Source organism: Peromyscus eremicus, chromosome 16_21 (assembly GCF_949786415.1).
Source record: "Peromyscus eremicus chromosome 16_21, PerEre_H2_v1, whole genome shotgun sequence".
Lineage (NCBI taxonomy): Eukaryota > Metazoa > Chordata > Mammalia > Rodentia > Cricetidae > Peromyscus > Peromyscus eremicus.
In genome coordinates this window covers 6,003,552-6,019,091 of record NC_081432.1, presented here as the reverse complement: position 1 = coordinate 6,019,091, position 15,540 = coordinate 6,003,552, and the positions used below count along the sequence as shown (strand labels likewise).

General features: G+C 50.7%; 1 protein-coding gene across 1 annotated transcript in view; it reads right to left on the bottom strand.

Moving 5' to 3' along the window:
* Positions 1 to 15,540, bottom strand: part of Tbc1d22b (TBC1 domain family member 22B) — a 61,046-nt gene that overhangs the window by 23,963 nt on the left and 21,543 nt on the right. Inside the window, exons 3-8 of the mRNA XM_059281622.1 lie at positions 12,950 to 13,257; positions 10,397 to 10,576; positions 9,428 to 9,498; positions 8,142 to 8,270; positions 5,903 to 5,968; positions 1,558 to 1,672 (exon numbers count right to left, since the gene is read on the bottom strand). Of these exons, the coding sequence (XP_059137605.1) occupies positions 1,558 to 1,672; positions 5,903 to 5,968; positions 8,142 to 8,270; positions 9,428 to 9,498; positions 10,397 to 10,576; positions 12,950 to 13,257 (869 nt within the window). The remainder of the gene's footprint in view (positions 1 to 1,557; positions 1,673 to 5,902; positions 5,969 to 8,141; positions 8,271 to 9,427; positions 9,499 to 10,396; positions 10,577 to 12,949; positions 13,258 to 15,540) is intronic.

The window sequence follows — 15,540 nt, the reverse complement described above, 5'->3', positions numbered from 1 at the left end:
CATTTAAAAATGTTTTAAAGAAGAAAAATCAAAGACCACGGAACTGCTGCCTACTGTGACATGGAGGGCGGCGGTGTGGCCCATCAGAGACCAAGGATAAGACTCTGAGTTTAGCTCTGATCAAGGCAGGAGAAGAGAGAGCACAGGCATAAGGTCAGAGGATCTGCCTGGAGTTTGGAAAACTTATTAACTCACTCACCCTGGGATCTTCCAACCCGTAAAACAGGCTGCAACATCTACCTTACCCTTCCAGAGCTGCTGGGGGTGGGGTACCAAGCTCGGCATGTCACAGCATTTTACAAATGGTAAAGAGCTTTAATTTGGGTATGTGTGGGTTTCTGGGGTTCCTTCAATGTTCTTTTTTTGTTGGTTAGGAGTTTTGCTTGTTTCTTTGATCTTTTTTTTTTTTGGTTTTTCGAGACAGGATTTCTCTGTGTAGCTCTGGCTGTCCTGGAACTCACTCTGTAGACCAGGCTGGTCCAGAACTCACAGAGGTCTTCCTATCTCTGCCTCCCAAGTGCTGGGATTAAAGGTGTGTACCACCACCGCCCGGCCTTTTTTTTTTTTTTTTTAAATGAGTTTTTATAAATAATGTATTCAAAGTTTCTTCGATCTTTTGAGACAGGGTTCCACTATGCAGTCCAGACTAGAACTTGCCATTCTCCTGTAATCCTCCTGCCTAGTACTGAGAGTATAAGTGTGGTCACCTGACTGCTCCTTCACATATTTGGATTCCTATGTCAGCCTCTGTCCGTTCACTTGACAAAGAAAACAGCACTGGGCACACATGGTTCTCCTGTGAACCTCTAAGATAGCAACTGAGGAAACCCAAGGCAAAAGCAGACTCCTTGGCTCCTGTAAGAGTCTGCTTGAGCTGGGCGGTGGCAGCGCATGTCTTTAATCCCAGCACTCAGGAGGCAGAGGCAGGCAGTTCTCAGTGAGTTCGAGACCAGCCTGGTCTACAGAGTGAGATCCAGTTCAGGCTCCAAAGCTACACAGAGAAACCTTGTTTCAAAACACAAAACAAAACAGAAGTCTGCTTGACTGAGCTGGAGGAGGAGGCTGGGACTGTGGAGAAGGCTCAGCATGTTCTCCACAATGACAAGAGCCGGCAGGTTCAGGACCGAAGAGTTGGGGGAAGACCGGGGTCCCAGAACACCTTCTAGCCCAGTCCATCCTCCAGCATCCTACTCCAGCATGAGGTCCAGCATGGATGCTGATACTTAATCTCAAATGTCCACATGGCACTGGGTCTGAGACACAGTTGGAGAATCCTAAAAATAACCCAATCCCACTATCAAGCTGTCTGTCTGTTTGTGGAGGACAGAAGCACCCGCTCGGCTCTTCTGGAGAGGCAGGCCGTCCTAGGTGGGATCTGAGATCTTCTCAGGAGGTAAACTCCAGGCTGCCTCGGCTGCCCAGACAGCTCCGGGTATAGCAGAGGGCTGCCTGTGTCGTTCTTAGCAGGGCCCGGCCCCCAGCGGCACATTTGGGGAAACAAACAAGCAGATGGCATAGGAAAGGGAGGGCACACTCAACACGGTGTGTGCTTCTTACCCACATACTCCGAGAGGAAGACGACGAAGAACGGAGTGACCAGGTCATTGATTCCCTGGACATACCCACTGGCGGGGTGTCGGATGGCCCAGATAAAGAGAATTCTCTCAAAGATCTAGATGAGAAAGAAAGGGGATGTGTTAATCTTTGGACACACTTCTTCCTCCACTTACCCACATATGGTGGTATTTTATTTGTACTGAAATGTGATTTTAATTGTACGTTAATAAATAAAGTTGCCCGGGGGTCAGAGCTATTAGAGCCATAGCAACAGCTGGGTGGTGGTGGTACACGCCTTTAATCTCAGCACTTGGTAGGCAGAGCTAGGCAGATCTCTGTGTGTTTAGGGATACAGCCAGCATTGGAGACACACACCTTTAATCTCAATACCAACCATAGAAGATCTAGAAGTCTCTACAGACAGGCAGTGACGAGGCAGTCATGTGTTTGGGTTTACAACCAATGAGAAGGCAGAACAGAAAGACTATATAAAGACAAACAGACAGGAAGTAGCTCTCTTTCGGAGAGGTCTCTTGGCTGAAGAAGCTAGATGCAGCAGGCGGGTAAGGCTCTTAGCTCTGATCTCTTGGCTTTCTCCTTTGCGTTGGTTCTGTGTTTCTTATTTAATAAGACGGTTGGTTACATCTACACCCACGCCACCATTTATCTGGGGATTAGTGAAAAGTCTTAGGAAAATTTAAAGTGCTGTGGGACAAAGGAAGAGAAATGCAGAGAGCCTGGATACATGGGCTGTTCTGCTCAGGGCTCCTCACCCTCTATCTTTTCAGTATCTGGCGACCAGGACATAAAACAGGAAACAACGGAGATGGAGATTACACACTCAGCCACTTCTCTATTTCTGGGAGCAAGGTACTGCACATGGCAGCTCTGGTGTCTTTTTCTAAGCCTTCCTTCACCACTAAAGAGCTAGAGGAAGCACCACCCTCCACCACCCTCCACCACCCTCCACCACCCTCCACCACCCTCCACCACTCTCCCTCTCCCCGCTTAGAGGGAAAGAGGTCCAGACTCAGTTCTGGGGCTGGAGAGATGGCTCCGTGGTCAAGATCCCAGCACCCACACAGTGGCCCACAACCATCAGTAACGTCAGGGGATCCAGTGCCCTCTTCTGACCTCCACAGACAGCAGGTATGCATGTGGTGGACATAAATACATGCAGGCAAAATACCCATACACATAAGATAAAATCTAAAAAACAATTAAGATTTTTTTTTTTCTGGTTCAGTCTGACTAGGATTGGTGACACTCTATTTTTGCAGGAAGTCCCTTCGTGCATCAGGATGTAACCACACGAGCTGGGGAAAGTCTGGTGAGACGGATCAGCAGGTGAACACATTCACCACTAAGTCTGACAGCCGGAGTTTAGTCTCCAATCCCCACATTACAGAAGGAGAAAATGATTCCTGACAACCTGTCCTTTGATCTCCACACACATGCCATGGCGTGCACATGTCCCCCCCAAATAAACAATGTAATAACCCAGAAATAAAAAGATACAGTCTTACAGGCCTCTGCAGTTGGGGTTTGAGACAGAGAAATCAATCAGGCAGGGACCCCATGAGAGAGTCTTTGGAGTAATATATGTACCAATTAAAATAAGTCAGAGGGCTTGTGGGGACAAAAAAGAGATCTTCATGGCCCCTTAACAGAGTCCTGCCCATCCATCCTGCAGGTGCCCTCTGCTGGCACTGGGCCTTCTGAGCTCCCCATCTTCTCTCAATCCAATGACACATGCTCACTGCTCTGCCCTGTGGCCATGACCCCCAGGCCTGGCGCTTCTGGAGAACGGCTTTGTGCTATCCCAGGTCTCTGTGACACACACAGGAGGGAGATGGCATCCACAGCACACCCCACCCCAGCCAGGCCTGCAGACAAGGACTTCCAAGAATGATGGAAGGGAAACGTTAGGCAGCTTTGGGAGATACTCATCTAGGGTAAGGACGATGTGAGGAACCTAGGGACACACTGGAGGCTGTCTGTTAGCCCCTCCCAGAGAATCTGGCAGAAGAGTTGAGGAGCTGTGCTAACAGCCGAAACCAAGCACCCCTTAGGAGTGAGCTGGCCTCACAGTTTCCAACAGAGCTCTTCATGTGTCCTCTGTGGTTGAGGAGGTGTGGTGTCCTTGTCTTATTAAACCTCTGTCCTCTGTTGCTAAAGGACCCCCTTCTTCCTCAGAAATGTAGCCCAACGGCTGGGCAGTGGTGGCGCACACCTTTAATCCCAGCACTCGGGAGGCAGAGGCAGGCGGATCTCTGTGAGTTCCAGGGCAGCCTGGGCTACAGAGCGAGATCCAGGACAGGCTCCAAAAGCGACAAACCTGAGAAAGACAGAGGAACTCTGTCTCGAAAAACAAAACTAAACAAAATGTAGCCCAGGCTAGACCCACTCTTTTCTAAAAAATAATGGCAAGAATTCCCAGCCCTACTGTTTCCTTGCATCTGTTAGCTGTGTTTACCTGGTGCCTGGTACGGAACACCTGCCTAGCACATGAGAGGCCCTGGTTTGATCCCCAGTGTCACAAAAACCAAACAACTGTCTCCAGACGGGCCTTTCAGAAGGACTTACAAGGGCACCTGCTACTCCAAAGCCTCAGCCTCAGTGACCGGCTGTTCAAGTCAGGAGGATGAGTGATGTAGACACACACATCACACTGGAAAGGGGCCAGACAGACGCAAAATGAAGACAAGAAGGCTGGGTGCCTGGGGAACACAGGCTCTGCACTACAGGAGAAGTCTGCAGTAACTGCCCTCAGGGAGAAGAGGGTAAACCTCAAGGGTTTCCCACACACAGCTCCTCCACTCGTGGGGCAAGTCGGACTCACTACCCATAGTGCTCAAGCACCATCAGGTCTGCAAGCCTTTCAGTACTGGGGCTGGGTTAGTTCTCTGTGCCTCCATCTGCTTAAAATGACAACACCCCTCCCTGTACACGAGGGGGATGCAAGGAAAACCGGAAAGTGTGGCTTTCCATCTCTGGATCCAGGTTCCACTAGCAGGGGACGCCTGGTAAGCTGCTATCCACATCTCTAAAATGAGAGCGGGCATCAGGGGTGAAAGGTGGAGGGGAGAAAGCAGGGCTGAGCCTTCAGAGACTGAAAGGAGGAAAGGAGTGCATTTCCACTTCCTTTGTGCCGCATCTCAGGTGAGATAATGGCGTCACCCCCACAATCTTCTCTTTGGTGTTCAAAGTTACGACAGATCCCAGCAGGAGAGACCTCTATCCTTAAATGGAATATGGGTATTATCCAGAGCTACAGATCATTCTTCCCACTGTCCCTCTCTATTATGAAGAAGCAGAAAGCTTGCTTCAAAAGCCCTGCCACTCCATGTCCTGACCGCAGCAGAGCGGCAAAGGAAGCTGCTGGTCTCACCGGGGGATCGTCCCTGCTCGAGGAAGTTAAAGGTCCTACTGGAAACTTCCATGTGCTCCAGTAACTTGAGGTCTGGAAACATCGCCACCAATGTCACTTCTGGATTTAGTTCCAAAGGAATTTAAAATATGGTCTACAACGTATTTGCATAGCCATGTTCATTATAGATTAACCACCATAGCCGAAAGGGATAAGCAACCTACGTGTCCACAATACATGCCACATTATTCACGTGATGGGATATTAGCAATGACGATGGAATAGTTAATATCAAGGGATGGGTGGAGAGGTAGCTCTGTGGGTAAAGGTACACCTGTTGACAATGGTGTACCTTGGGCCCACACAGTGGGAGGAGAAAACCAGCCTTTGTCAGTGGTCCCCTGCCTCCACACACGTACCATGGCGTGCCCTCCACAATATAAATACATACATACAATAAAAATTTTTAATGAAGGGACTTCTGACACTGTGAATTCAGCCAGACACAGAATGACAAATACTATATAATTTTACTTATTTGAGGTGTCTAGAGTGGTTACATCCATAGACAAGAAACAGAATGGTGGTGGTAGAGGAAAGGGGTTATTATTTAATGGGTACTAAATTTAAGTTGGGAAAATGGAAAAATATCTGGAAACACATGTGGTGCCCTGAGTTAGGGACTATTAATTACCCACTGTGCACAAAAAAGGAAGAGAACAGCAAATTGATGCATGTATTTTATAAAAAAAAAAAAAAAAAATCACCATTCCAGCTTTAAAAAGTAGAACAAACCCAGGAACAGGAATTTTAAGGAAGGATGCTGACTGCTTCTAGGCTTGGGCAAAGCACTACTTGGTACCCAGGCCTGTTATGAAGGGCAGATGAGAACGCCTGAAACCGTGGACATGAGGTACCAAACAGGAACCACTGGGTCCAGGCAGGAGGAGGACCAGACAGCAGGGATCCACTCACCTCCTGGACTAGCGGCTGCTGGAACAATGGAATGAGAGGATTTGTCCTTGGAATGTCAATGTGAATCTGAAAAACAGAAGCCACAGCCCAAATGTCTAAGACATCAGAATCAAAGGAGCACTTGGAGCACAACCTAGCTTTAAAAGACCGACTGACACAGACAAAGCCCAGCAAGACCCACCTAGGAGAAGTTATGTCCCCATGTTAGCCACAGCTCAGACAGGAAACACCCCCTGCTGGGGGATGGTCTTTCTGTACACTGTGAATACATGTTGCTCTCATTGCTTGATAAATAAAGCTGTTTTGGCCAATAGCCTGGCAGAATAAGGTTAGGTGGTACAATCAAACTAAAGTTGAAGATGAAGAAGGGCAGAGTCAGGGCAGACGGCTAGCAAGACATGTAGAAAATGAGCTAACATGCCACAAACCACGTGGCAAAGCATAGATAAGAAATATGGATTAATTAAAATGTAAGAGCTAGCTAGTAATAAGCCTGAGCCATCAGCCAAACATATATAATTAATATAAGCCTCTGAGTGATTATTTGGAAATGGCTGCGGGATGGAGTGAAATGAGAAAAGCCTCCATTTACAACCCCCCAAATAAGCTACTTAATCAGAACAGGCTTCTCACCTGAGGCAGCCCACGGCTTTCCTCTGGTTCTCTGAAGGTGGATTAACTCTGGAACAGTACCTGTTTACCAGACATGACCAAGTGCGTACCCCTCTTTCAGGATCTTACTCATCTACAATTCCTAAGAGTCTGGTGTGGTGGTGCATGCCCATATTCGCAGCACAGGGGAGGCTGAGGCTGAGGTCTAAGGCCAGACTGGACTACAAGGCCAGCCTAGGCAACAAAGTGAAACCCTGTCTCAAAAACCAGCTGGGTGGGGGTGTGATAGTCATTACAGTATTCCTGTAATCCCAGGACTTGAGAGACAGAGGCAGGAGTTTGAGGCCAGCCTGGTCTATGTAGTGAGTTAAAGACCAGCCGTGATACATGGCAAGACCCTGTCTAAATAACAAAACCCGTAACTACTGCTAAGAATAAAAAGCTCCAACTGCTGCTAAAAATGTGCCAGATCAGGATGTCAGGACAGGACTGCTCGTGAGGTCAGGGAGTGAGGAAGAGTAGGGCAGGAACAGGAAGTCAGGGCAGTTGACCTTTGGTAACCAGAGCCAAAGCTCTCACTTCTGCTACCCAAGAGGTCACTGTAGTTAGCATCGGCTCTGAGGCCTTGCCACTGCCTTGGCTAATGTCCTGAAGACAGTCCACATCAGAAGAGGTTTTTCTGGGGACAGTCACCGCAGCTGTCTACTGCCCACCTTTTACCAACCCCGGCCACCTCTCCCCCGTGTGAGGCTGCTGCTGGCGGACACTTCTGCAGGTCTGAGGACCTCTGCAGCCAGAGGGTCTGAATGGGCACTGTAGCAGCCACAGACACACTGATGCCACGGTCCAGAGGGGACCGACCACCTCCAAGCTTTCTGTCTCTACTGTGTGTCCCATGGCCCTTAATCCTCACAGGATGGCCTGTGGTTAACAGCACCTTTGTTACCAGGGAGCACATTACAAGTACAGGCCTCACCTTAAGTCCTACACCCAATGGTAATCCGTGCGTGCATGTGTGCATGTGTGAGTGCGTGCACACGCCTGTACCTGTGTCTGCGTATGTATGACGATCTGGACACACATGAAAGATGAGAACGCACCACCACTGACCAGTGCCAAGAAACACATCTATCTAAGGAGTTAGTAGCACATACCCATAACCCCAACAATCAGGAAGCTGAGCTACATGGGGAGCTTCAGTCTGAGCTACAGAGTGAGGTCCTGTCTCAGGAGAAAAAAACAATGAGGAGCTGGCTCAGCATGCTTACTGCTCTTCCTGAAGACTGGAGTCTGGTTTTCAGACCCACATCAGGCGGCTCACAAGAGTCTCTAACTCCAGCTCCAAGGATCCAACACCCTCTTCTGGCTTCCATGGGTGCCTGAACTCATGTGTGCATATCCACACACGTGCACGCACATGCACATCGTTAAAAATGAGAATAAAATTGAAATACACACATCGCACCCATACACATGGGTGGTAAGTTCTGTTTTAAAATGCCAAAGTGGGAGCTGCTGGAAGCAAAGAGGGAAGAGAGTCCCAAACACACAGGACAGAGGCTCCAGGGGCACCTCAGCAGGGGACCTCAGCTGGGGACAGGTCCAGCACAGACCACAGACACCATACCTGTCTGTAAGTGTCCTGGTGATGCTCCTCATTCCGGGAGTCATAATACTGCTCAATGAAGCCAAAGTACTCCTCCCGCTTCCGCTGCAGGGTCAACTTCCGCCGCTCGGTGTTTGCCGGGAGATAGCCCTAAAGACAACACTGTCCATCAGAGGATGGGTTTTCACTCTCACCTGAGCAGCAGCTGGGAAACCACCAAGGAACAGAAAGAAGGACCGCGTGGAGGACAAGGCGGGTCCCTTTGGGGTCAGGCCACCTGGTGCTCATCCTCTTCTGGTTAGTGGACCCTGGGTGGGCAGGCGAAGGGAGGCCAGCTTTCCCAACCTGCCCATTGCCTTGGCCCCACACTTCACACCGTGGGGCTCCCAGAGCTGGCACCGCTGAGCAGTAAATGGAGGTCAATGGGAGGAATCTGGACCCGAGTCACAGCCTCCAAGGGAACTGGAAGGATCTGGCAACTTCTGTGACACTTCTTGGTACAGATTGCACATTCTTTTCCAGCGTAACATTGGGAACCCTCAGCTCGGCCAGCTGAACGGAGTCAAAAGGCTGAGACAGAGCTGGCACCCTGGCCTCTGTCTTATTCCCAGCCTGGATCCCATTCTTACTCCCCAGTCTCCTGTTCCTTTCTGCTCACCAAATTCACTCTGAGCAGCATTTGAACTTCCTAGGAGAGGCAGAGGTACTGACTGCAGAGCTGGGAGACCAGGCGTAGGGAACAGTGACAAGAGACCCCCTTTCCAAGGTCTTAAGTATAATATAGCGATCCATAGTGAGTGCTGGAGAACTGGCATGGGGACTCGTTTGATCTGGGGTATGCACATGGCAAACAAGCCTTTGAAAACCTTTACTAAATGAAGGAACAGATTCCAGAGGCTCGAAATCAAGCATCCAACAGCAGAGTTGGGGCGTTGCCGAGCGTGGGGAAAGAAGACCTGTCTGACTCCTGAGAGCCTGGAGCTGACTCTTCGGAGCTGGGAAATGGACTCGGAACACTCAGGAGTGTTGATGTGTCCTCTAAGCCAGCGCTGGGGTCCTCCTGTTCTGCTCGATCCCTCCCCACATTGTTAAGGAAGTGACACTGTGACCACAGGAGCCAGCTCCTGGCCTTCTCCACATACGTGTGGGAATAAACAAGGGTGTGTCTCTTTGCACACGGCCTCACAGCTGTGCCAGGCAGCGGGACCAGAGAAGTCTATGGCCTAAGATCAACATGCCCAGACCAACCTTGGCAGGCAAAGGGCTGTGTGAGGCCCAGGCTTCTCCTCACGGTGGGTGGAACTCACCGACAGCAGTCTCCAGGTGACCGGTCGAACTTCCCTGGGAACGCCTGGCCAACTCCACTTCCTCAATTCATCTACACACAGAAAACAGCCTCACTGAGTCAGGGCTTCCCACAAAAGCCCAAAACAAACCTTGGCCAGATGCCTCCTACCACTGAAGATCATCACTACCACCAATGAATGCCTGCTAAGACAAGCTGGGAAAGGCTCCACACTGCAGCCCCGAGCAACAGGAGGCCGGGGCACCTGCAGTAATCATTGGCTCAGAGAATCTGTGGGTGTGTACAGGGAATCATGGAGTTGGCCTGGCCTGGCTGCCTTGAGAGGCATACATCATAGGTGTTTCAGGTTACAGTCTGTGGCTCCTGGGGTACTGTGTGCCTTTTAGTTCCTGAGAGACCGAGGCACTCCCTCAGGCAGTGAAGGATTCAGGCCGCCTGTGTATCTCTGTGTTTCCTAGAAGTCAGAGAAGCATACAGAAGTTTGACAGGTCGGAGACATGAATCTTGGATACCCTATATAGCTTGCAAACATCACTGTATCCTGGCAACCACCACTGCATTCTCTTTCTGATAAGGGTATAAAAAGTCTGATTGCTCTCTCAATAAACTTGTCACAGCCACAGTCCTGCTGTGATCCCTCCAACCTGACCTGGCTAAGATTCATTTCTCTTTGTCGGCATCAGGTAGCGCTGGCCCAGTGTGGACTGGTGCGGACTTGTGTGAGAACCCCTGGAGGCAGCAGAGACAGAGCTAGAACAGGTGCCCCACGGTCTGCACAGGGACCCCAGGGACAGCCGTAGTGACTCTGCTCCCCATCTCTGATTACAGACCTCTATCTAAATACTTGTGCATCACTGCACCGGCCCCAGACCGGGGCTGCTAGAAAGTACAAGGAGGAGCAGGGTAGAAGCTTCCGTCCTGAGAGACCCACCACCACAGCCTACCTTGCCCAGCGCTCTGGGGAACTCACCTAAGTCGGTGTTGTGGCTAGAAAGGAGCTGACGGAACTTTTCTAGGCGGGTTTTCTCCCGGACTGTCATCGGAGGGGCCCCAGAAGCATTCTGGTCTGAGATTCGGGCGACAAGGGGGATGATGGGCCGAAGAGGGAGAGACTGCTGTTTGTGGAGTGGGTTCCTCAGGCATGTGTCACCTGAGGGGATTTGAAAAAGGAGAGAACTGCATGGGCAGGCCGTGGATCAGACGCCCTCAGGCCTTCTCGGGCTATGTGGTGTGGTGCCTTCTCCAGGGCACTGCCTGAGGACCCCGCTGAGCGGCAGCGAGAGGGTGAGGCCCGGCAGGGCTCTGCTCCCAAGCAGAGGAGGGGCTGCACATGCAGCTGCGGAGGGGCTGCACATGCAGCTGCGGAGGGGCTGCACATGCAGCTGCGGAGGACAGCTGTGGCCAACTGACGGGGGCCAGCCGGCTCCGATGCTGCAGGAACTTCTGAGAATGTGTGTGGAGAAACCAAGGAAGATGATCCACCTCAACCTGGACCTCTCCTCAGGGCCTCGGGGTGAGTGTGGTAGCCACACGGCCTCAGGCAGAGCTCTTCTCCCCTCCATCCACCACAGAGTGACAAAAGGCTAAGCCATGATCCTGCAGAGCACACTGGCTGCCCTCTACGGCTCTGTAGCCTGCCCTTGGCCTACCAGGAGCCCTTCGAGGTGGGTAGGAAGCTCTGCATCAGGAACCCAGTGCTGAGGAGCTGGCTCCTCGGTGCTCCACATCCCCGCTCAAACGAACCAGCTTCGGATTCGGCCAGTTTCCACTGGAGCAGTGGAAACCACTGAGCTGAGCACTGTGTTCTCCTGCAGATGGTCTAAATCGGACGGTGGCCGGGAGTCACAGTGCAGGACTAGCGCTCACCGAGTGTTGCCATGTAGAAGGTGCCATGCTGACCATTTCAGCAGGGGTCTCTCACGTGATCCCTTACGACATCTGCTAAGAATTCCTAACTCTTTTACAGAAGAACGAATGATCTCAGCCTGGGGAAGCTGAGGAACTGGGAAGGCAGAGGTGATGCCCTGGGGCTGTCTGGCCACGACACTCTTCATAGTTAATTACCACAAAAAGAAGCTGCTTCAGGGGCAGCCTTCTTAAGGCTGCATCACACTCTTCAATACCTGGGCCTTAAAAGCAAACACCAAACACTGAACAGCAAGTAGCCAGCACTCCAGAAGCTTGCAACAGCTGCCACAGGCACCTGGCTGGGATGCCCACGGTGACAACGGGGGCCTAGAAAATGCAAAAAGTCGCAGGGAAGCTTAGACGGGCAGGCATCTCACGCATCCACTGTGTGCAGGCAGATGTACATGGAGGGAACCTCCACAGGGGGACATGTGGGGGGCCGCTACACAGAGCAGCCTGCAGGGATCGTGGCAGGGGCCTTCCTGTCACTGGGAACCTCAGCCATAGCTTGAGCCACCTGGTCAATCAATGCTGAATGCCCGTCTCAGACTGGCACTGTGGGTTCAAGCTGGGCCCTGCCTCAGCAAAGGCCAAGGGACAGAATTAGGGTAAGGAGCCTACAGCAAGCCGCATGGCCTCGTGCAAACTCTGAAAGAACTCCCAGAGCCTGAGGGAGGACACACTCTGGGGCTCTGACACCCTCCGTTCTTTATGCCCATGACCTGTGAGCAGGATGAGGGCCCGTCCCTGGCCAGCTCAGAGTAGCCGGTTTACTTACATAAAACCCTTTGGGGCAGCATTCAGCACGGCAATGGGCCTTTAAATGTACACAGAAGTCCCCAGACGTCCCAAACCATCATCACCCCCCACAGTAACTGAGGCCAGTTTCCCAGATCAAGAAAACAAAACAGCTTGGTGGTAGCGAGGTCTTTAACCACAACACTCGGGAGGTAGAAGCAGGCAGATCTCTGCTAGTTCGAGGCCAGCCTGGTCTACAAGGTGAGTTCCAGGACAGCCAGAGCTGTTATACAGAGAAACCTTGTTCTGGGGCGAAAGAGAGAAAGAGAGAGAGAGAGAGAACCAAACAAAATAGGTCTTTCCTCCCAGCCCACCCAACCTGATGGGTAGGTGACTATCAGGGAGCTGTGAGCTGGTCCTGCGGCAAACACACTGTTTGCTTCACAGAAACAGGAAAAAGGCCTCCATAGGTGAGCAGCTGCTCCCCAGGGCTGAGGGGGTGAACCATCTGTGAACTCAGTCACTGACATCTTTAAATACATTTAGTCAGTATTTGCAAAGCTGACCGGACCCAGAGCAGTGTGAAACAGCCTCATCACAGAAAGCTGCAGATGCCACTGCAGGGAAAGGGGGAGTGGGGAGGATGGCAGGGAAGGTTTGTGTGCTAGGAACTAAAGAGCCAGTGGGAAGGGCAGGGACAGCCTGCAGCCAGTTAGGCTTGCTGGCATCCCACCTCAGGCCTGAGGGGTTTTTGTTTTTATTGTTTTGTTTGTTTGTTTGTTTGACGTCACCCCATGAAGATCTGCACAGGAACTTCTTTTCTCTAAGCTGCGTTCTACTGAGAGGCTGAGGCTATGGAGGGGCAGGAGAGACTCACTGGAGTTTCGGGACAGCTGGGCGTCACTGCTGGACTTTATGACCTTGTAGCTGGCAGGGACGTCTGACGTTGTCGACTGGGACCGTTCAGGTTTTACCCTCAGCTTGCTGTGGTTTTCCAGGACTTGGGCTGCAGTTGCCAAAGCCACTTTTGAGTTCAGAGTTTGGAAAGGAGGTGAGGAAAAGTCCTCTTCCTCATCGTCGCCAATGTCCCAAGCGTCACTGGTATTCCGGGCAAACTCATGGAAACTGGAGGCCTTCTTGTTCTTGAGAGGAACCGAGTTGACCTTTGACCGTTCTTTGATGAAGCTTCAAGAGAGGAGACGGCATTACCGAGCAGTGTGACACACCTGACCACCTTCATTAGCATCTGTCATACAATAACATAACCAACTACTCCCACACACACTCAAAGCAAACCACCCAAGGCCACTGATTATAAGGAGCATCCCACAGATGCAGAGAGCCAGCTCATCAGCTCTCCACACACTCTCCTATTTCCCAGCATCCTCGAACTCATGAAACCATCTGATTAGTTTACGCTAAGAGAAGTGAGGAAGCCACGCCATGCTAGTAGCTGCCCCATGGCCCCTCCTGGTCACTGTGCCCTGAAGGTTCCAGGTGGTAGGGCTCCCTCTGCCTGAGTCACTGAGTGACGAGGTGGACCCCAGCCTGCCCGCCCTCCACTCATGCCTCGCCCCACTTTGGACACACAGAAGCAAGGACTAAGCCTTAACTGTAGAGTCCACTGAGCTGTCCAGCAGATTTGCTACACCAACCTAAGCTAGAGTTGCCGTCAGAGTAGGATGTAAGCTGCTGGGGGGTGTAATGCTAACTGTCCGCGCACACAGCACTAAGTCTCAGGAGGAAAGGCTGCTCTTTTGACTCTGCCAGCCTCAGAAGGACGTCTGAGCTTGGTGTGCTCTGGGCTTTTGCTTTGTTCTTGTTGTTGTTGTTTGTCGAGACAGGGTGTCTCTGTAGCTTTGGAGCCTGTCCTGGATCTCACTCTGTAGACCAGGCTGGCCTCGAACTCACAGAGATCCGCCTGTCTGGAATTAAAGGCGTGTGCCATCACTACTCGGCTTCTTCTTTTCCTTTTTAAAACACAATTAACTTCAGACTTCACAAGGGAAGCAGCCATGTGAAAGTCTACAATACATGGGAACTGGACCACAGTGTGGTAAAAACATCACTACAACCCTTCACTCACCCCTCAGTGAGGCTGGGCCACTCTAGACAGCACGGCAGACTGTGCCAAAGAGCTACAGTCCCCATTTCTAAGATATTCTCCCCAAGGGATCCAACACCTCTGACCTCCTCAGACACCTGCACTCATGGACACATACCACCACACACAGACACAGACACACACACAGAGTCACATTACACACACACACACACACACAGATGCACACACAGTCTCTCACATACACACACAGTCACACACCACACATACACACAGATGCACACATAGTCTCTCTCTCTCTCACACACACACACAGTCACACACTACAAATACACACACATACACACAGATGCACACACAGTCTCTCTCTCTCACACACACACATACAGTCACACACCACAAATACACACACATACACACAGATGCACACACAGTCTCTCTCTCTCTCTCTCTCTCTCTCTCTCACACACACACACAGATGCACACAGTCACACACCACACATACACACACATACACACAGATGCACACACAGTCTCACACACACACACACAGATGCACACAGTCACACACCACACATACACACACATACACACAGATGCACACACAGTCTCACACACACACACACACACACAGATGCACACAGTCACACACCACACATACACCACACATACACACAGATGCACACATAGTCTCTCTCTCTCACACACACACAGTCACACACCACACATACACACACATACACACAGATGCACACACAGTCTCACACACACAGTCACCACACACACACACACACACCATTTTAATAATAAGTAATAAATCTTTGGGGCTGGACAGACAGCTCGATGGTTAAGAGCCCTTGCTGCTTTTGCAGAGGACCAGGTTCAGTCCCCAGCACCCACATGGTGACTCGCTACCATCTGAACTCCAGTTCCAGGGACTCTGATGCCCTCTTCTGGCCTCTTCAGCCACCAGGCACACACACACACACAAAAAAAAAAAAAATACGGTGCATATACATTCATAGAGGCAAACACTCTTACACATAAAAAGATAAATCTTTAGAAAATGAATCAAAGCTGGGCGGCGGTGGCACACACCTTTAATCCTGGATCTCTGTGAGTTCGAGGCCAGCCTGGTATACAGAGCGAGATCCAGGACAGGCACCAAAACTACACAAAGAAACCCTGTCTCGAAAAACCAAAAAAAAAAAAAAAAAAAAAAAAAAAAAGAAAGAAAGAGAAGAAGAAGAAGAAGAAGACAGTCCAGGTGACAGTAAGAACACAATAAATGACACATTTGAGAGAGACATGGTGAAGGACATTTTGAAAAAGAGTGGCCAAGGGTTTTACTGTTCGGAACACAGAATAGCTGTCGTTTTATCATTTGACAACACTTCCCAGCTTCA